Here is a 22,990-nt window from a genome sequence, read left to right as displayed (position 1 = left end):
TTCCCACCCTACTCAGGGCCTTTCAAACTGAAACAAGAAAATTCCAAACCCAGCCAACCAAGTCATGAGCAGTTAACTTCATTATGGAAAGAAACAGGCTGAGTGTTTTCTCTCAATCTCACTAATATGTGCTCAGACAGACCCTTGATCCGGGAATCCCACATAAACAGATGGATCCTTCTTGCTCTGGAAATGTATCTTTCTTTGGCTGTGAGGCAATTGAGTCCCATTCCCAGGCTGCAGAGGCAGCTGTGCTCCTCTGCCTGAAAATCATGGAAACTGGAGTCCTGACTCCATGCCCAAGCACATTAGTAGCTCTAAGTAGAGGAGGTGCCTGACACTGTCCCACCATGGTGACCCGCCTTATCTCTAGAGGCAGCTTCCTTTCCTTCCTGCAGAGCTCTGCCAGGTAAGTTGCGCAGGACACCCAGGATTCCAATTCCCAACATCTTCAGTGCTCATAACAATCCACAGGCCTTCTGGGGACAACCTGACAAACACAAACTCCCTGAGAAAGTGTCCTGAGAAGAGGCATCACCTCTCCAGCCAACCACAAGGTGGAAGCAGCTACTGGTAGAGACTCCAACTGGGGGTCTGCAGGAGGGAGTGAGATGGGAAATGGGGGACTGTGGGGGGGGGACAGGCAGGGAGTGAGCAAAACAACATCAGTGAGTGATGGTCACACCCTGTGAATATGCACCTATCTGGTGAATTTACCGTAAATTAAACCCAAAGCCAAGATGATGAAATCAAAACAGTAAGGTCACTGTGTGACCCACATCACCATCACCTTCTCCCAACCCTGTGCCTCTCCCTCCCTCCTTCCCTGCCACTCTCCCTCTCTGGGCTCTCTCCAGGCTCTTGCTTCTCCTGAGACCCCATCAGATGACAGAATTTTCCTCTCCTTTGTCTGCCATCCTGACCTCTTCATGCCTCACTGACACTGTAAAAGCTTGTTGACTTTTCCATCCCTTCATGGATTTTTCTGGTATTATTTTCCGGCTTGATTCCTACTTAGCCAGAGCTGTGTGGCCTTGGTGAGTCATGCACCATCTCTGTGCCTCACTTTCACTCTCCAGGAGAATGAGCCTATGTGAGGGTCCTGGTAGAGTCAAGGACCCAAAGCCTGAAAAGTTGTGTCCTGTAAGTCCAGTGAGTTTCTAAAATCCAGCCCAACTGATATACATGATATAATTGCTTTTGAATCCAGAGCTAAAGAAAAAGGTAAATTCCTTTTTGTTTGCTAATTTGTTTTTTTATGGGCCACACCTGAGGGACCTCAGGAGGCTTACAGGCACTCCCAGTGATGTTTGGGTCCCAAGTGTTAGGAAGGTGGGTGGGTGTGCAGCGGTGCTGCTTAGGGGCAAAAAAATGCCAACCAATCCTTACTCAGGGATCACTCTCTTAGGCAAATGTTCTTCCACTTAAGCAATCATTTCAGGCCTGAATTTGTTGGTTTTTGTTTTTATCTTCTAGAAAGTTCCAGGAGCCATTGTTTGTAACTGACTCACACAACCCAGGTGACAGTTGTCACAATGTCCACCAGGGCAGGGCCATGTCCCCAATCCCCACCTAAGCTCTTACACATGTCCAAGTCACATCCTTTCCTCTGCCTCTTGGATCTCGCGGGTGACTGAATGAGCCAGAATAAAACCACAGCTGAGTAGTCCCACACTGCTTCCTTCAGCTCACCCCACAGCCCCAAGGACACAAGACTCCACCCAGGAGGTCAGTGGAGTGTGGACTGTCCCCAGAACTCAGCCACAGGGTGAGTGAACCTGTCTGTCATAAAGACCTGAGGAGAATTTCTGCTGGGGTTGACATCAACTCTGACCAGACTGAATTGAGACTTTCCAGGTTTCTCCTTGTGAATTACCCAAATGGGAACATCCACTGCTGAGCACTCTACAGTGTTTATTCATCTCTGCCCTATGAAGTTGAGAGAACTCTATTGTATCATCATGGACTAGTAAAGCTGGAAGAACTCTCCAGTCTATATTCATCTCAGTCCTGTGGAGCTGAGCAAACTACAGTGTGTATTCATCTCAAAGGGGAGCTGAGAACTCTAAATGTACTCATCTCAGCCCTGTGAAGCTGAGAGAACTCTACAGTGTATCATCTGAGTGTGTGTGTGTGTATGTGTGTGCGTGTGCGTGCACGCATGCCCATGTCCTATACCAGAGCTGTCTCTTTTCCATATGTCCGTTTATAATTATGGCATTTATAACCTCTCACAAAACAAGCTTTATTGCATTTCTACCAGACTCTGCCTCTGTGCTAAGGAACTCCCCTGCATTTTATTGAATCACTTTCTATTCCAGAGAAAATGAAAAGATAAGGAATAGTGACTACAACAGGCTCTTTGAGAATGTGTCCTCTGATCTATAAAATCAGAGACTTGGTGACTGGATATATTGAGGAGTTATTACATTATTTTAACAAAAACATAAGATGCCATAAACCAGTGGTCCTCAAACTATGGCCCGAGGGCCACATATTGTATTTGTATCTGTTTGTTTCTTCATTGCAAAATAAGATATATGCAGTGTGCATAAGAATTCATTCATATGGGCCCAGAGAGATAGCACAGCGGTATTTGCCTTGCAAGCAGCCGATCCAGGACCAAAGGTGGTTGGTTCGAATCCCGGTGTCCCATATGGTCCCCCGTGCCTGCCAGGAGCTATTTCTGAGCAGACAGCCAGGAGTAACCCCTGAGCAATGTCGGGTGTGGCCCAACAACCAAAAACACAAACAAAAAAGAATTCGTTCATAGGTTTTGTTTTTACTATAGTCAGACCTTCCAATGGTCTGAGGGACAGTGAACTGGCCTGGCCCCCTGTTTAAAAAGTTTGAGAACCCCTGCTAAACCAAAAGGCAGAAAAATGTGGCCTGGGAGAGACACTAGTTCTGTGCTTGGTGGAGTTCACGAATAGCATGTGCACTTGGGGATGTGGCTTCCCTTGGTCTGCCTCACACGGAGAGTACAACCTGCCTACACCCCTAAACTCAAGCCAGCCTCTTGAACCGTGAAGCCTGAAGTTACCTAAAGCAGGAAGGAGACTTCTTAGAAGAGGTGGAGCAGGTCCTCTCACCTTGAGAGGCCTATTAAGGGACCAGCTGGAAACTGCTCCCTCTGGAGTCTAGTGAACTCAATGCAAGTTTTCCTGCAAGAGCTCAGCTAAGAATTCTTGAGAAACATAGAATAAGAAAATGTCGGAGAATAGAAGTGGGGTTCGAAGGGAAAAAGTATTCTGCAGAGAGCTGAGAAAGACCCTCCAGGGAAAAGACCACCCACAGCACTTCTCCCTTCTCTGCCAAGGCGTGGGCTTCCTCACACCCATCTGTCCTCCCTCCCTAGGCGAGGCTCTGGAATGCTGTGATAAGTAGCATTGGGTCCAGAGAGCCCACAGCAAACACTGGGGAGCAGGACCACTCCCTTGGGCCAGCACCAAACTGTCCCACACCCAGCTCAGGTTAGTAGTGTCAAAGTTTGTATTTTGGCAACTCTGACCAAGTAGCCTTTTCCCTGTGGGGTGCTTTGGAATAAGAAGATACGGCCAGCCAGGAACACAGGAAGGCCTCTTGGTGGGGTCAGAGCCAGCCCCAGAGATGCTGGAGAGTGGCAAGACACAAATTTCTCTTCTGGTCATCAGGACCAGGAGGAGAAACAGACACACGTGTAGGTTGTAAACAAATCATCTTCCTGAAAAACCAAAGGCTGTGCCTTCTCACAGGGGAGAAATATCAGTTCTATTTCACTACAGATGTCCTTTCCCTAGGGACACCTTATTCTTCTCTCTCTCTCTCTCTCTCTCTCTCTCTCTCTCTCTCTCTCTCACTTTCTCTCACTCTCACTTTCTCTCTCACTCTCACTTTCTCTCACTCTCTCCTCTTTCCTCTCTCCCCGCTTCTCTCACACCCCTCTCTCCTCTCTCCTCTCTCCTCTCTCTCCCCCTCTCTTTGTCTATGTGCCTCTATGTACTCTCTCCCTGTGTTCTCTGTCTCCCCCACCATAAATCCCTGCTTACCTTCCTTCCAAACCGCCCAGCAGCTTATTCATTCCATGACTGGGAAACCCACTTTTCCTTGCAGAATTCCTTCCTTTCACCTCAAAGTAGCAGCATCCCGGGTGGGGATGTGCACCGCATGAACACCAGCTCGCCTCTTGCTAGTACAGAAGTGGACAGGGCTAAAGAGAGAACTTTGCTTCCACCAAAAAGGCCAGCTCAATGTAAACAGGAGGGCGGGACTCCTGCAATCAGGTTTAGTGAAATTTGAACCCTGGAGCCTGCCCAGGAGGCGGGGAAAGGCCTCTAGGAGAGGCTCAGCTGGAGCCTCTGAGCTCCACACAGAATGCCTGGCAGTCACCTGCTTTTACAAAACCGATTCCTGCACTATTTGCATTCCTCAAATTGGAAGCCAGAAAAAAATCCCTGTCTGGGGGAGTAGTTCTGCCTCTCAGGCAAAATGTGGCCAAGTCTGTGGTCAGCGTTAATTGCACATGGCACATCTTGCCCATTTTCCTTCCCAGCACAGATTTCTGCATTGTGCCCATCAACCTAGCCGAGACTCACGCATCATTAAGACCAACTCGCATTTAAGACCATCCAGACCACATTTGACCCCTCTGCCTGTGCTGCTTGTCAGTTACAGCAAGACCACTTGTTTTCACTCTTTCCATAGCAGAACACAGCACAACAAACCAGCAAAGCCCATTCTGATGCCATGTGGTTCCCATAACACAACTCAGACACATAAGTTTGTCGCTTCCCAATTAGCTTGAAAGGGCAACAGCTGAATCCAGGTCAGTCACGTATGTCAAAAAATAACCAACAATAGGCACAAAGCACAGCATCTATAGGACAGAGTGAAGCGTCCCACTGGGAAGAAAGATTTTTATTATTATTAAGGAATTCAATGCACTTCTTGTGCAAGAAGATTTTGTTTAATGTGGAATTTGGTCAAAGGTATTGACTAATCCACCTTCCTATAATGAGAATCAGCACCACAGTTCCAACTTTGCAAATAACACTGTCTCTGTAAGAGAGAGAGTGAATAACTTATTACATAATGTTTTTTCAAAATATTCACATTTATAAAAAGAGATTAGAAGTCTGGTCTGAGAACCACAAAAAATGTCTGGGTCTCTCCAGAATATCTGAGGCCTTGCCAAGTCACACTCCAACTGTCCAGGTATCTTTTCCTGAACACAAATATGAAAATAGAACTTTGGTATCATACAGTTGATAAGTATGCACCCCCCAAAAAATGTTAAGGGGTTGGGGATATATAGCTCAAAGAACTGAAGAGCATGTTCTGTGTGAGAGAGCCCCAGGTTCAACTATACCTGGACTAATCCCCAAGAAGCAGACATGGCTCAAAAAAGGAAAAAAAAAAAAACAAAACAGCCAAGCTACTAAAAGAAGAGACAGATATGTACGCATGGTTTCATTGCTTCATTCCTAAAAGAAAGAAACTATGAGATCTATTTTATGCACAGTGTCAAACTCTAAGTTCAGATCTGCCAGGTTTCTCAGATATCTTTGAAGTGACTGGCAAAGTAGTACACAAAGTGGGAGGTAGATCTTCATATTCAGAGTCCAGGCAAGACCAGAATAGCTGGATCAGAACCCCAACCAGACCACACAAAGAAAAGTGCCTTTCCTTTCACTGAGTCCTTAAGTGAGTGACCCCAAATCCTGTCAGAATTCCCATCATCAATCCCCAAACCCAAAACTGCCTCTACTGCTCCAATTGCTTGGCCCAACTGCAGTGCATTCTGGTAATATAGTCATGACACTCAATGATGATTAAAATAAAAATTTCTAAACCACTACTGAATTTTCGTCATATTATTTTCCCTTTAAATGCTCAACCACAAACCCTAATCATTTCCATTTTCCATAATGAGCCCTCAAAGAACATAAAGTCAGTTCACTTCCACAATCCTCTTTTGCATCTAAACAGAATGTTTTTGTGGAACATAATTGGCACCAAATAAGTCTCTGCCTTGTGGTGTGTGGAAGAAAACTTCCCTGGGGGTGAGGGGGGACACACAGTTGTCTACTCAGCAATTGACTGTACTGCTGACCCGCCACAGAGAGCCAGGCAGGGTATACAGAGGCCTGAATGTCTGTCAGACTCCACCTCTCATCACTGACAGCTGTTTTCCTAGGACATAGCTAACAGCTGGCTGCCACTGGCTCTCCCAGGATCTCTGTTCAACCCCTCAGGTTTCTACTCTTCAAAGCTCAGCTGCCAAGTTCCAGTTGAGTCTTGTCTCCATACAGGACATCCACGTCCCATTAGACCCTGACATCTACTCCTCTCAGATAGGCTCATGCACACTTTGCTACCCTATACCACAGGCCTTCCTGTGTACCTTCCCTGCCAAGAACAGCATGTTCCCTCCAATTCAGGAGCAATATTTCTCCTGGAAGAGCCTACTTTGCAATAAAGATATGTGATAGTCTTGGAGTTGCAATCTGAAATATCTTCCCAGGTACCTGTTAAATCTGAGGAGAAGGGAAAGAAATAGAGATTGGATCTTACTCTTTTTTCATCCTAGCAACTCTAATAAGCCAGAGGAAGGAAAGAATGTGTTGGTGGGGAAAGGATAGAAAAGGGGCACACCTGGGTATGTGTAGCTAGCCCTCTTCTCAATTCTGTTTATTCAGTGATATTTTTTTATTGATTTTACTCACTGTTTGATTAGCTGACATTATATAATTTAGGTAACATGAATATAGCAGTGTTAACATTGGTGGTACACAAATTCACTGCTTTCCACCACCACCAAAATGACCAATACCCACCAACTGTCCCTATAGCGCCTCTTGTCTACCTCTTGAGGCCCTCACCCATACTACAGTTTGGTAACATGAGTTTTGTAACCCAAGGCAATGGTTCGTCACTGCTCAGTACTGTGGGGCAAATGTTTTACTTCTCTAAATACCAAATGAGTGAGATCATCCAGTATTCACCCTTCTCCCTCTGACTTACTGCACTTGATAGAATTTCCAGTTCCATCTACATTACATTTGGAAACTTCTAGCTGATACTATATCACATCTTACTCCATTCAGAACATTTTGAACGTTTTCATACCCTGGCCTTTCAAATTATATGCTGCAATGAACATATGTAACCGCATATCTTTTCAGATTAATGTCTGGGACTGGAACAATACTACAGTACCTTACAGTGGATAAGGTAATTGCATTGTATTCAGCTGACCCATGTTCAATCCCCAATATCCCATACATCTTTAAGCCCATCAGGAATGATTCCTGGGTACATAGCCAGGAGTAACCCCTGGTATTGCCATGCATGGTCCACAAACAAACAAAAAATCAAATTAATGTTTTTGTGCTGAGATAGAGGCCAAGATGTAGAATGTCTGGATTATATGGAAATTCTATTCTTACTATTTTGAGAAATCTTCATACTGTTTTCCACAGAGATTAATCCCGATGACATTTCTCCTAGCAGAAAATGAGGTTCCTTTTTAAGCACATCCCTACCAACATTGGTAGTTTCCAATCTTTGATTTAAGCCATATTCATTGGTGTGAGATAATTAATAATAATATGTAATTTGATAGTTATTTCCCTGATAACGAATGATGAAGAACACTTTGTCAGATGTCTACTGACTATCATACACGTTCAGGAAAGTGTCCGTCTTCTCCCTCTTTAATGGGATTACTGAGAAGACTCCAGGGTGGCACCTCACTTTGAAGGTCCCAAAAAATCCAAACTCTCTCAGAACAGAGTTGCCACCAGTCATTGAGAGCCCAGAAATCAAGTCCTGGAAGCCACATCTCAATTTGAGCACGTTCCTTTATTTACTTAGTTATTTTGGTTTTTGAGCCGAACTGTGCCACAGTCCTCAGAGTCATTCCTCGCAGTACCAGGGACTGAATCCAAGCCTCTAGCCAAGCACATGCTCAACCAGATGCATTCTCTGAGGGCCCCAACTGCAATATTCAGACTTAAAATGGCAGCGCCCAGACCCAGCTGTGGGAGGCCCCAGCACACACATCACTGGGTTGGTAAATGCTTGACTATAGCTAGAAACTCATCAGTAAAGGTCAAGGGTTACAGGAATGGGAGGCACAGCCTAACTCCAAGTCCACCATGGCTGTTTCCTGCTCATGGTTCCTGAGTTACATCTGGCCTGGAGTCTGAATATCCAACCATGAAGCACAAAATCACCTACAATCCTCCACAGCCACAACACCCAGCCTCAGAAGCTCCCTTCAAGGGTCCTGTAGGCACCTCTCACTGTGCCCCTCCCTGCCAGGTGCCCTCCTGACACCCACTCTACCCACCTGTCATCCTCCAGAATGCTGGCCAGCTTACTTGGGAATCCTCATGGCCCATCAGCAAAGAACCAACAGAGAAGTGCCTCTTGCTTCCTCATCCAAATTCTGGCAAGCTGATGACACACACACATCCTGGCCTGTGCCCTGGCCCTGTCCTGCCATCTTGCTGCCTCTGAGAAACAACCTCCTCTCTGTGAGCTGACCCAGAACTTGGCAGGCTGAGGGCCTGTTTGTCTTTAACATGATCCTAATTACTGGTACAGTCTATGTATGGCACACCCCTCTGATGAGGCAGGCAGATAGACAGATCTACGTATACAGAGACTCACACACTACACATGGATACAAACATGCATATACATGCATACAAATTATACACATAAAAGCACACATGGCATACTTGAATTTTCCCCTTTTGGGGGAGTCATATCCAGAGTGCTCAGGGTTATCCCTGAATCTGTGCTCAGGGATCATTTCTGGTGGGTCACAGGGTACGGGGACTGAATATAAGTTGGCCACATGTAAGGCAAGCTCTTTACCCATTATGCTATCTCTCAGCCCACACAGGATGTAATCATACACAAATACACTTAAATTTATATAGTGTATATATACATATTTACACATATATGTATATATGTACTTATGTGTATATGCATAATACATATATATTTATATGTATAGACCTGCACACACCACAGCTAAGCACAAAAAGTGTGTCCTTCTCTGGGCCATAGACGAGTGACTTTCTTTTTGCATTTCTACATGTCTGCCACTGTGAAGTACTTCAGGAGAAAACCTTGAGAAAAGCCTTGTATGTATAAAAGTCTTGCATGGACCTGACTGTTGCTGATCACTGAGAAGGCCAACAACAATCTTTACTTTGCTATCTTGCATAGAGGCACATAGAAAGCCAGTGCATATTTGAACAGTTCATGAAGATATAGGGAGCAGAGACCGAAGGAGCTAGAGCCATATATTCCTCCAGACGCACAGACTAGAATTTCTAGGGTTTTCGGAGTCAGTGTCCAGAACCCCAAGAATGATGAGGCTCTGTCCTTGCTTCAGTTGCCTCATCACCAGACACTGGGAATCCCCCTCCCGGCTAGTACTCTCCTATCCAGGAAGGTCTGGAAGGAGAAAGGAGATGCAAGGGTGTGGAGTGCAGCATTCCCAAACTGGGCAACACACCTCAGGGATTGCTGGAAAGGTTCAGGGGGCAATAGCAGCAGTTGTAATGGAGGGGGATCATTTATTCACCAAAAAGTAGTAGTTGGGGCGTTGCTTATTTTTTCCCTGATAAGAAAGCAGCAACCAAGAAGTGTGGGAATCTCTGGTCTACAGGCTGTGGCACTGGCAGAGGGGATAGATACAGCCTATTAGGGACATCCCTCACCTGGGGGCCTGCAGTAGATCAGATATGCCCAGACTCAAATCCCAGGTCCACTGTGTCTTCCCTACAAGATCCAGACAGCACTACTCACCTATTTTCCCATTCTCACCAGCAGGATGTAGTTCTGGAAACCAGCATAACCCAGAGTAGCTGAAGTTTCTCCTTCGTTCCTTCTAGGTCTCTGGGTTCACAGCACCCATGAGGCCTGAGAAATATGCAGCAGTCCAAAATTCTCTGCCATCTATTTCTCATGGTTTCTCTCACCAGCCTTACACCCCAGAACCCCTCTAACATTACTGTGTGCTATGACAACATCTTATGTATTTCCTGTGGGTGAGCAAAGGGTAGATTTGGGGGGAATGAACACACCAAACACAGGTCCAGAAAAAATGAGTATGTGTTCTGCATGGAGAGCCCAGGATGGCAAAGTCCCTGAGCACATGGGAAGAGGTACCTGAATACTACCTCCAGAACAGCATCTGAGAACATCAGGTGCCCCTCCAAAAAAAAAAATGCCAGACAGAAAAGAAAACAAGAACTCCATAGTGTACAACAGAAATAAAACTCAAATGTTGATTGCCCAAGAGACTGCATAATACACGCAGGATATTCAAAGAGTGATGAAACACAACTCAAACCATGTGAATTTACTAACAGCCACCACCTGCTCCTGCTAAACATCTGTGCTCACACTATGGAAGGCCTGAGACTCCTGGCTGGGCTCTGAGTTCTGAGCAAACGCTGCCCCCCAGCCTCACTGCAGCTCTAATGAGACTTGCAGGCTTGGGCCATCCCCCAAATAAAGGGTACCAGGGACCTATACGCACCTTCTCCATCTGCATTCAGGTTCTCGTATGAATCCCATCGGATCAGCGCGTCAGCCGTGTTGAAGTCCACAGTCACGCTGTGGTCATTGCGCAGGTGTTCAGAACCTGCAGGAAACAGAGGTGGTGTGTCTGCATCCACACAAACACCAAAGCCTGAACATAACCTTCTCCCAACACACTTTCAAACACACTGAAGATGAGCTGAAGTCTCGCTGCAGAAGGGAAAGGTGAGGAATGTTCCTCTCCCTGCTGCAACATAGGCTCATCAGTCCATTCATAGATTAGTACCCAAGTGTTCTAAAGCTAAAAATGCAAGGGTGGAGGCAGAGTTGAACCCCACTTCTGAACTCACACATTCGCTCTCCTTCCTCTAGTAGTTCTATAAACAAAAGACACTATTTATAAAGAAATAAATAACACTGCACATGGAAGGATGGTGCTTATCTTATATAGCTCTTAAAAACAATAAACATTCACAATGTGGGTCTTGGTGATGGGAATGAACCAGTCATCTTGACATTAGGGGATGATTCTTCTTTCAAGGGATATTTATAAGAAAGGGGGTTTTATTTTATGAATTTTATGGAATACATTCAGTTTAGCACGCATAAGACTCTTGAGTTTGATCCCTGGCCAAAAGAGGTGGCTACTATAAAAATATACCAAGGGTGGGCTGGAGTGGTGGTACAGTGGTAGGATGTTTACCCTGCACATGGCCGACCTAGGACAGACCGTGGTTCAATCCCCGGTGTCCCATGTGGTCCCCCAAGCCAGGATCTATTTCTGAGTTCAGAGCCAGGAGTAACCTCTGAACACATCACCGGATGTGGCCCAAAAACCAAATATATATTCAGAGGGGGTTATTTATTGAGAGAAGTAAACTGGAACCACAGCATTACATCCTTCCTCTGGAAAGTCAGGTATCTCTGGGGTTGCACTGACCAATCGGTTTTTATTACCTCTAAATCACCTACTTCCATCAGTGAATGCTTAATTTTTATTATGTAAATTCTCAAATGCATGCAAAGATGGGTGAGTGCACAGAAATGGATCATCCAATACAAGTCACCAGCCCGCCTTCGCATCTCTTTTCCACATACCTTGAATCTTCTCAGGAGTGGCGGAGAATATTAATTCAATCTTCCCATTACCAGGAAACCGATCATCTAAAAATCAAAACAAACCAACAAGTCTGGAGATCAGAGTCTACAAAAGGAATCTCGTCCCTTTCCCCACCTGTACCACTCCAGAGCCTGCCACTGTAGATGGATAACCTCAGAACATCTCAGACTGGCCAGGGGATTTTCTCAGGCTAATTTATAATTGAGGAGGGAAGAACAGTGAATGAATCGGTGGCAGAGCATCACTAAGGTTCAGTGGGGTAGTAGGACCTCACCTCTGCAAGCCCCATCCAAATCCTCCTTCCCAAACAGAAGTCTGTAGTCGTGAACTGCCCCAGTGTGGAATTGCAGGCGGAAGATGACATCGCGGGTAGCTGATCGGAACCTCTTGTGGTAGCACTTGATCTGAGGGCAGGAGAAAGAGAGTGCTGAGTGGTGCCAGTGCTCAGGGAAGCAGGGATGAGGCTCCATGAGGTCCCTCCATGACCCCTCCCAGGAAGACCCATGTGTGCCACAGCAGGGCCATAGGCATCGGTGTCACATGCAACCACCAATCTAAATTATTTCTCCTGGAAGGCAGCGTGGTTCCTAAGAAACCAGAAATCTCTGTATCTTAAGGGTTCCAGAAGACTTTGTGGACTGAAATCTCTGGTCCCATTATCTCAAACTGATGTTGTTGTTTTGTTTTGAGACACTTGGCAATGCAGGGTGGGGGGGACTATTCTCCATGGTGTTCAGAGGACCAGGTAGTACTAGGGATCAAAAATGGGGGCTCCTACAAACTGCAAACTGTGCTTGCTCACTAAGCACCTCTCACCATCATTTTCCTCTATTTTATTAATTTGTTGTGAGGACTTTTTTTTTAATCTAAACCCTTGTGTTTCAACTAAAAACCTTTCTATTTCACACACAAAAAAGTACTGATTACTACTGTCCATTAAATGCTCAGGGCATACAGGAACAAGAGACAGGGAGGGAAAGAGAGAGGTATGAGGTGAGAAGATAGAGAAGGAGTGAGGGGGTGAAATCCAGCGGTGATTGAGGAGATGAAGGATTAGGAAGGAAAAAAAAGAAAAGTGCTTCATCTCCATGGCCCAGCTCCTAGGACAGTCCTTTCAGACCAGCCCCCGAGATCACACTCAGCTCTTGTGCTGTGGTTTGGGCTATAAACCAAGGCTGAATGCAGGATCCTAGCAAGCCTCCAGACCTTGTCCACAAGGTAAGGGCAGGCTGAACAGGGGTCCTGGGGTGTCCTCCAACCCCTAAGCCAGATACAGACTGGCTTTGCTCTCAGTTGGGCTCCACAGAGAGAGACAACGCTACATGCCAGGAATTTCACAGGTTCCTGTGCTCCACAAGACTGAAAGGGAGAGAGGCTTCCACAGTGAGGTGAAGGTTGCGCCTGCACTGGCTGTCTCAGGACAAATGCCGGGAACCATGTGAGCTGGGACTGTGTCCTCTGGGACAGACTCCGAGGGCATTTACTTCTGTGCTATCTACCAGGAAACAGCCTAATAAATAAGCAGAAAAAGTAAACAAAGTCAGAGGAGTGCTCCATGTTGACAAACATGCCGAGCATTCCCCTCGCTCCTGGCGCCAGGCGGGGCTGGGTTGGGGTAGCCCATGGGGCACAACTGGAACCAGCCCAGATTCTGGAGAAAGGTGAACATTTAAATCTGCTCTTCTGCTGCAAATGACAGTCCTCAGGGCACCCTAACATTCAACTCTGGGGCGGTCGACTCTTCAGCACATCATTAGAGGCTACAATCTTTCATGAGACATGACCACTGAACACCAAGCACCATCCACAGAGACTGTGGTGAAACTCTGTGGTTGCCTCAACACAAATATGTACAGAAGCAATCCCAAATGTGTACAGAAAAACCCCAAGAGACCCTGAAAAATGGGAGGATCACTAACCCTCCTCCCTGCCCCGAAAAATGGGCTCCAATTCAGGGTAAGAGCTCCATGCTTGGCTAGGTTTCTACTCAAGATTCAAAGAACTGGGCCAGGAGATATAGGGTTAAGGCACTAGCCTTGCACGTAACCTACCTTGGTCTTGATCCCAGAGCCCAATATGATCCCTGAGCACTGCCAAGAGTAAACTCCAAGCACTGACTAATGTGAGCCCCAAATCACTGGGGATACATAACGGACACATAAAGGTCACATGGGCTCCAGAAATGTGGGGGAGATACCTGCCTTACATGCAGACCTGCTGAGAGCCTAGAGTGAGCCTAAGAGGCAGCAGCTGCTCTCTGAGGCACATCTATGGCCAATGGGAAATGCCAACAGGCTCAGGATGGGGTGGAATGACAGGGCTGTGGGAAGCCTTGCAAGCAGTCAATCCAGTTGTATCCCTAGCATCTCTGTGGTCTTTCAGCACTGCCTGGAGCCATTCCTGAGTGCAGAGCCAGTAGTAATCCCTGAACTTCACCAGGTGTGAGTCCACTTTCCCTCCAAAAAATACAAAGAAAAATACTGACAAACAGGTGATAGAGCATTGGCTTGCCTGGGGATGGCAGGGAAGATGCACACACAGTCTTGGGAGTAGAGACTGACACCCACACACCTCACATTCTTGGGAAGACCTTCTGCAGCTTTGAGTCAGACTTTTCCTCAGATGTTTTTCACCAGCAACTTCCAATTCAAAGGGACCAGAGCAAAAGATAGTACAGCTAGGAGGATAATTGCCTTGCATACAGCCAACTGAACCAGGTTCATACCTGACATCCCATATGTCCCCCAAGCCGGCTAAGAGTGATCCCTGAGCATGGAGACAGGAGCAACCCTGAGCACTGTCAGTGTGATTCAACAAACAAAAACAAAGCCCAACCTCGAACCACGTAGCTTGGCTGCCAACTTGCCCAATCCCCCAAACTGGCTCTTCTAATCTCCCTCTGCTCCTCCTCATAAATCAGCCCCACCCGCTCCTAGCACACAGTGGGAAGCTGGGGATGAGAAATGAACATTGCCCTCTGCAGGCTGACCACTTGCAGCCATTCAAGACTAGACACAGACCCCAGACACTATTCTCACACAGCTTCCTGAATTTCCTGCTGGGTTTCTCCTTGGCTGAACAGTCTATCACTACTTCTCCAATCTCTCACTCTCTCAGGAACAGACTCCTGAACACAGAGTTTCCCTCACCCAGACTCCAACCACCAATGCCAACAGAGCGGCTCCAAGACTGTCCACCTGCTCCAGACCTGGTCTTGAGCATCCAAGCATCCTCCATAAGTCAGAGACTCAGCAAAGTTGGAATGTCTAATCAATAGATCTGAGGTCAGCAACCTCAGCAGAATAAATGCCCTGGGTGAGCACATTTGGAGAAATGAGTAATGATAGACATTCATGAAGATTAATGTGACTGGCAATCTATCTGTCATCCTTCTGGCATTAATAGTTTTATTTTTTAACTCTTTTCAAAAAGTGTCTAGAATATAAAGTGCTGGCTGCACTGGAAATATTTCAAAGACCAGAGCAGTCTTTGCTTAGTAATTTGAGAAAATAAAAGAAATAGCAAGCACAGCATCACAGGTATCCTGTCACATGCTGTCCTCAAAATACACAAGGACCACGCAAGGCAGAGACCCTCACGCAGCTGACTGGGAACTCAGTCAGAACTGGGTTTTCTAAGAGAGAAGACATAAGGCAATCATTCAGGAATTTGCTACAGGAATAGATTGGCTCTTGATATTAATAAAATTAACAAATCCAAAAACATGTTATTGGGGCTAGAGAGGCAGTAGTGTGTGTAAGGCACACACTTAAGCTTTGATTCCCTGAGATGGTTCCCTGAGCACATGATATCTGAGCACCCAGCTTGGAGTAGGCCCAGAGCACTGTTATGTAAGGCCCATAAAATCAAAGAAATACATCAAATTGAAACATACTCTCATAGTCACATTCTTGTGTATCCAGAATTAAAGCCTATCGCTATTGGAGGAAGGGTCCTCAGCATGCAAAAACATTGCTGTTAGGAATAATAGTGAGAACCCAGAGAGTTACAGTTTGCAAGGTCTGAAGTGGCCGTCCTGGATAGAAAATTCAGGTAAGGAGTCAATGTGTACAGTCATCATTTCTCTCCTCTCCTGGGTGCCAGTTTTACCAAATGCAGCCCCTATATGGATTCATTTTTCCCTGTTATCCCACATAACTAACAAACAAACAAAAGAAGAAACTTCAGTCCAAGCAGAAAAGAGAGTAGTAACAAGTTCCAACCTACTTTTGCTGGTAGCCGCAGGCTGTCTAGACAAGCTTTAAGGATTTGTGTGCAGAGAATGAGCTAGAATCACACACTTAAGGTATTAGAAGTTTGGGAACTAATCCTCTTTAAGTCAAAACCTACAACATACAAGACGAGCTCTCGCCTTGGTTTCACCTAGAATTGAAAGTTACTTTAAATGGTCATATTCCGTGTGATTCATTGTAAAAACATTTAAAGCTTGTAAATAAAAACAAAACAAAGTCTACTGTGCTCAGACTACAAAATACATGCACAGCCCTGTATACACTATGGAAAAAAGATGGACCTATAAAAAATCACAGGATAATAATATATATAACATATATATATACATATACATATAAAACTTGCCCTGAGAGCAAATTGTGGAGAAGGACCAAGGATGCTTCATTTTCCCTGATTGTGCAATGTAACCTTGATAGGAAAGAATATAATAAAACAATAATACAATAAAAGAATATAATAAAAATGTTACTTGTATTGGATTCACAGGGAGGCGGCCGTCCTGTTGAGATTCGGGTCGTCAGAGCAAAATCACCAAGTTCTAGTGCCACGAAGACAAAACCTAAGTGGTCGCAGGATTTGTGCTAGCAGGACGAGGCACGCCAGCCTGCTGAGTGTTTACAAGCCCATCAGCACTGGAGCCTGGCCAGGCTGCCATGGGCCTGCTGCCCACATGAATTCCTCAGCACGGTTACTTAACAACTTGCTGCACTCACAAAGGCTCTGCCCTCCTACCTGACAACAGCACAGTTATTGCACGGGAAGGCCTTGCCCTTTGGGAAGGAGAGGACCTGGGAACTTGATCTTTGATAAATGCATGCACAGAGACTGGTGCAATGAGGCGGGGCATGTACACACAATCGGCCTCTCAGCACTACCTGCTGACCTGTAATGACAAGCTTTCCAAAAAAATTTTTCCAGAACACTAGAGTTCACATAACCATGGCCTATGGAGTTGAACACAGGATATCAGTAAGCATGCCTTCTGCAAAATACCTCACGGAGAAAAGCAAACTGATACAGGAGCGAACACTTCAAAATCAAGGAGGGAAAACCCAAAGCAGTCAAGGTGCCTTCAGGAATGATGACCCAGGATTATGAACCAGTTTTAGAGCCACATCCTCCCTTTCTGCCACCCCTCACCCCCCATACCCCCCCCCCACACACACACACCAGCACTGGAGCAGGCTCAGAAACACCAGGCAGACACTGAGGCTACAGCAATGCAGCCAATCTAGAAGCATTTTCTGCTTCTTAGGATATCTTTTAAGTCAACAGAAGGCCAACAGTCTTCTAGAAGTTACTCTGCTTCTCAGGGTGCCTTCCAAGTCACCAATACCCTTCTAGAAGTTTCTCTGCTTCTTAGTATGCCTTCCATCAACAACACTGCCAAATTCTTAATGGCAAAGGAAAGTACCTGCATATTGAATCTTTACCTAGAAAGTGGGGCCCCCACTGTGAGTCCACTATATCTGTAAAGATGATATCTGAGACAGGGAGAGATGAAGGCATATGCTTTCAGCAGTCTCTTGCTTTCCAGAAACTAGAAGCTCAGGTTTTTCCTGCACAGGAGAAAGGGAGAGAACACAGCTGCTCTCCAGGGACAGGTCCACGTCTGGGAAGAGCCTATTCAAGCCTGAAGGCCATATTCTGGTGGGACCAACAGCCTAGAATCCTGAGCTATAGGGCACGGGGAATCCCAGAGATTAGGATCTGAGTGTGGGCGCAACACCCCATGCTCATTCTCAAAGCCAACATCATTGTTCCTGCTGACAAATTTCACCACCTTTCCTGGACACTGGACTAGGTTCTCCCACCAAGAAATTTGAACTTGTCTTTCTGTGCACAACGCAGCACACCAAGTTTCCCTTACATGAGAGCTATCACCACTCTGTCGCTCAAAGGCTCAAGCTGTCTCCACTCAAGTCAATGGCTTGGACCTAAATTCAATGATACTGTGTTTGGCATTACCTACTTCAGGACAAAGACTGTGGATAGGGAATATAAATGAAAGAAAGCTGCTAACAAGTCAAACCAAAGGGCCTCAGAGCACAGTTGATCTGGCTAGAATAAGTGTATTTAATGAACACAGATATTATCAGCAGAATTGTTTCTTCCAGCATTTAAATTTAGATCCTTAACCCCCAGGTCCTCAGAAAATGACTATATATAAAGATAAGGACTTTAAAGGAGGTGAGGGGGGAAAAAATGAGTAGATCCTGGTTTACTCTAAAGGAAGAAGTAGTTAGGACCCAGCACAAAAAGGTCAATCACAGGAGGATCATGGAGACAGGTCTGGTGGGAAACAGCCTACCACGCCATGGTATAAAGTTGCCAGCTCTTGGGGTAACATGTTTCTGCTATCTAAGGCACCGTGTTGGTATTTCATTACAGTTGTCCTTGGAAACAAATAGATCAATAATTTTAAAAAAAAACTACTTTTTGGGCCCGGAGAGATAGCACAGCGGTGCTTGCCTTGCAAGCAGCTGATCCAGGACCAAAGGTGGTTGGTTCGAATCCCGGTGTCCCATATGGTCCCCTGTGCCTGCCAGGAGCTATTTCTGAGCAGACAGCCAGGAGTAACCCCTGAGCACCGCCGGGTGTGGCCCAAAAACCAAAAAAAAAAACCAACTACTTTTCACTTATAGAGGTGACTAAACTGAGCCTCTTGGGTCTTCATTTCTGTGAGTAGGCAGGACAATGGTACCGTGTGATGGAAAATTACCCCTTCTTGGCCATAAACAACATTTCCCTCCTTCCATCTGATAACATTAAGAAAATAAGTGGAGTGTTCAAAAATAAATGGCAAATACAGGAAGCAGAAATAAATTCTAAAAATACTCTGTTAGGAATTCAGAAAGGAGCAGCAAGAGCTGGTTTCAAGGTACTGCCAGTGAAAAGATCAGAGAATGATGTGACCAGATATTTTCGGGAAACCAAGGTAGATCCACAACTAGAAATATTCACCTCATTGCCCCGCAGATAACAAGCATAGGAACCCTAATTCTCTCAAACTCCCAGATCTCCTGCATATCTGCTATGTTTCCCTGCAAATGGGCCTGAGTGTAAGGCTGCCCTGTCCACAACTACCCAGGGGGACAGCCCCCAGGCATGGCCTTCCAAGGAAAGCCCAGCTGAGCTGCTTTGCAGAATTCTTTCCTCAGCCTGAGCTTGAATTAATTACAACCAGATGAAAGGGCAGTAACTGGCAGAAACAATGAAGATGAAGCAGTGAGAGCAGAGACAGGATTCTGCCTGATCATAGTCCTGCCTTATCAGACTCAAAGCAGGAATTCAGATAAATCTCTGGGGCTTGAGGCCTTCCTCAGGAACTCAGCATCGGCTGGAGAAATGACCGCTCTTTGCTAACCACATGCCACCTCTTCAACTTTCCACAAATGCTGGGAGCACCACAGCTCAGAGTCCATATATCTGTTCATGATGACAGGTACCCGCAGGCTGGAGATGGGAGTTTGCTAAGAAAAGGCTGAATTGTGCCCTCTCAGGATCCCTGCATAGACAGAAGATAGACAAGGGTTCCAACACCAAGAGAGGATGTGCAGAGCCAACGGATTGGATCCATTTTGAACATAATTTAAGATAACCATGGCCACCTACGCATGGTGACAGGCCCCTTTCATGTGGCCAGGACAGGCTGGGGGTGGGGGGCAGATGCCTTCATGCCGAGATCACACATAGCCCCGCGCCTCCCTGCCCCAGAGGTATGTGGCTCTGGCAAACATGCCACCTGCCAACGGCCTGTTCCCGCGCCAGTACACAGGGCCAAGTCCAAGCACGTCCTGAATGATACGTCCACCCACTCCAGCTCCTCTCTCACCCCACCCCATTCCTGACCATCTCTCAATCACCAAAGGTCAAAAGCCAACAACACCTTCTAGTCACAGCCCCTCCAAATGGCCCTATGACACCTGGTCAAAAAGAAAGATTCCAGCAGCCCAACATGCAGTCCTCCGACCCTGCACCCAGCCCTGACAGCCACAAGAAAGGCAGTGTATAGGCATGCAGATGGGGCTGTGAGGACTGGGCAGGTGGTCCAGGAGATGTGAGTTCCCCAGACCAAATCACTGTTGGCCTAAACATCTGTAATGCTTTCTCCCAGCCAGCAGGACAGGTCCCACAAGCTCTGTGTGGTACTTGGTTCTTCTCAGGGCTGGCCTCACTCTCAAGGTGGTATAGCCATGTAGAACCACTCAGGTTGGACAGAGCCAGACCCATACATAGACTGTGGAGGGGCATATCATGTGCCAACTGTGGGTGTGGAGAAGACCAAGGCTTCCAGTTGATTGTCATTTGTGTGTTTGTGAACAGTGTATTGTCCCTCTGGGCTTTCTTCGTTCAGTCTCTACAGACTGCATCCTATCTCCTCCATGCTGACCACTCCACTCAAACTCCAAGTGTCACAAAGCCTGTACTCAGAATCAATTCTAGGCCATTTTAAAGATGCCCAGAAGACCTTCCCAGCATATTTCCCAGCAGAAACTGGCAAAGATTCTGGCTCTTTATGGTCTTGGTCTGCCAGGTCACCTTCCCTCAGGAGGACTTTCTGATAAATGTGTTGTCTTGTGGTGCCCACGGCCAGCACTGCTGAGTCCTCTGTACAACTGGGCTCTGCCCAGTTCCATGTCACTCTACCTGAGCTCTCCTCACCCGACTCTCATCCACACAATCAGAACCATGCAGAATGTTCAGCCAACAGAAGTTCACCTTATGCCTCAGGGGTCCTGCTAGGACAAAGAGGTTACTCACCCTTCCCCTTTTTACCTAAGTTGGGCCCAGCACAGACTCTCAGAAAGTTCCCACCATTAAAAGGGATAAGATACCTAAACCCAAGATGTGACAGAGGAAGAGACAGATATGAAGGGAGTAAAAGGGAGAAAAGGGGGAGTAGAGGAAACATGGCACCTCTCTGAGACTCTGGCCCAACCATTCCATTGACCCTGTGACCACTAACTAAGGGGCTGGCTGAATCCCCTGTGTCCTCAGGGGAAAGCTGGGCCACATCCAGCGTGTATCACCATCATCAGACTTTCAATCCCACCCAGGAGCCATCACAACGGACTGGCTGTAGTTATTCACCACTGACCCAGAGAATGGACATGCTGACCTATTTCACCTCCACATCAGAGGCAATGCCCTGGTGCCTTCCCCCAAGTCTGGCTCTCCAGCTCTCTTGTCCTCCTGAAAGGTGGACTAAGGCCCACCACACAGGCTGGGTGCACAATAAAGCACTATGAAGCCAGGGCTGGTGCCTGACAACTGCACTGTCATTGCGCCAGGGAGATGAGCTCGCAGGCAACTTAGCAGAATGCCAACAAAAATCAACTCATACCCCAGCCCTACTTCCCAGGGGACAGCACATTCCAGAGGCCAGAAATGCATCAGCAATCTTTTACCTGAGCTTTCTATGCACAGAATGAAAGCACTTTCTTTCCTGTGAGAACTCAGAGAGGTGGAAGAAGGTGAGTTCTGTCAAGTGTTCGGCGTGAAGCTTGAATATGGCAAGGTCCATTCACTTTACTGATGGTATTGCTTGTTATTTGGGCCTATCCTGAAGACCTGCAGATGCCTCCCTCTCTCTGGAGAGCACAGGGACACAGATCTCTAATATTGGGGGCTAGGATGAGGTCCTCAGAAGTTTGTACAATGTAAATACAAATGTGCCAGAGCCTCTAACTCCAAGCTCCATGAGCTTCCATTGACTTTTGTGTGAGTTAAGGATGAGGCAGGATCACTAGCAAGTAGAAAGGCTGTAAAAACACCCATTTCTAGGAAGAATTAAACGTCAATCCTCAAGAATGTTTGAAAACCCATTTCGAAAAGTAAACATTTTGAATGACTTCCTGTCTTGTTACATGCAGAATTGTGTACCTAGATCTGTGCCAATTGAGAGCATATGAATGCTATTCTATGCATGTTGGAAACTACAAGCAGTCCTTAAAAGTTTTCCATATGTGAGTCTAGATTCTTGAAAATTATTTTAGATATTTCAAGATTATAGATAACAGTAAAACTAACACACTTAGGAGCCAAATACCTGCTGAAATAGCTATTTTTGATCATCAGCTAGGTTGCAAGAGGCCTTTAATATTTCATACTTCAGTGCCTACATAGCAATTCGTGCTTGTTGTCTATAATTACCGTATTTGCCGGCATATAAGACGACCCCCTAATTTTGCAGTTAAAACATAGGTTTAGGCCTATATTCACTGTATCAGACAGAACGTTCCTGTGCTGCAACTGTATGTACCACAGTGAGCCAATCACAACAAGCAAAAGTTCAAAGGTTAAACTGTAATAGACTTCCTCTCTGACTCTGGCCAATCTGAGCAGGCTTTTTACAGTGTAGATTCAGGTCCAGAACATTGTCTAATTTGCATGCATAAAAAGCCTGCTTGGATTGGCTGAGCTAGAGAGGCGGTTTGAGCAGCCTTGCAGTGGTTGGTGCAAGATCTAGTTGGAAAATTCGTTTTGTGGCAATTTTCCGACAATTTTTGTTTAGCGGTATATTGAAACATTTTTCGGGATATACTCGGCGTATAAGACGACCCCCAATTTTCGGTTGACTTTTTTTTTGTTTCAAAAGTCATCTTATACGCCGGAAAATACGGTATATCCTGGAAGCCTATGGTACTGTTAAGATTTGTACTATGGTCAGAGAAAGAGAAGCAACAGCAGGTATTGAGGCTCAGTTAAATTATTTTTAAATTATTTCAAATTAAGTAGCTATGACAATTGTTCCGTTTCCTTTACTAAAATAGACTAATTCAGAAAATCACCTATTACCTACTTTTTCATTCTTCCTTCTGGATTTGTCTTTTGAGTGACATTATTTTGAGAGGATTCTGCATTTTCCCTGTGATCAAGCTTCTGGAGAACAGAGACAAGACATAACCACTTACCATGATGTCCCCTTTCAGAAGCTGGGCTGGCTCTATGGTGATAAAGATCCGGTTCTGGTGTTCTGGGCCAACATTGCTTGGGATAAACAAGAATGGAGATTATTAAGTAACTGTCATTCAATGGACAGAACATAATTTCAGAAAATAATCT

The 22,990-nt window shown here is 45.9% G+C and overlaps 1 protein-coding gene across 2 annotated transcripts in view; it reads right to left on the bottom strand.

Moving 5' to 3' along the window:
• Window positions 1-22,990, bottom strand: part of TNS3 (tensin 3) — a 148,923-nt gene that overhangs the window by 52,962 nt on the left and 72,971 nt on the right. For both annotated transcript variants that reach the window (XM_049789605.1, XM_049789606.1), the window contains exons 11-14: window positions 22,840-22,915; window positions 11,943-12,072; window positions 11,647-11,712; window positions 10,547-10,651 (exon numbers count right to left, since the gene is read on the bottom strand). In XM_049789605.1, coding sequence (XP_049645562.1) covers window positions 10,547-10,651; window positions 11,647-11,712; window positions 11,943-12,072; window positions 22,840-22,915 — 377 coding nt within the window. The remainder of the gene's footprint in view (window positions 1-10,546; window positions 10,652-11,646; window positions 11,713-11,942; window positions 12,073-22,839; window positions 22,916-22,990) is intronic.

This window comes from Suncus etruscus, chromosome 15 (assembly GCF_024139225.1).
Source record: "Suncus etruscus isolate mSunEtr1 chromosome 15, mSunEtr1.pri.cur, whole genome shotgun sequence".
Taxonomy (NCBI): domain Eukaryota; kingdom Metazoa; phylum Chordata; class Mammalia; order Eulipotyphla; family Soricidae; genus Suncus; species Suncus etruscus.
This window is presented reverse-complemented; position numbering and strand designations above follow the sequence as displayed.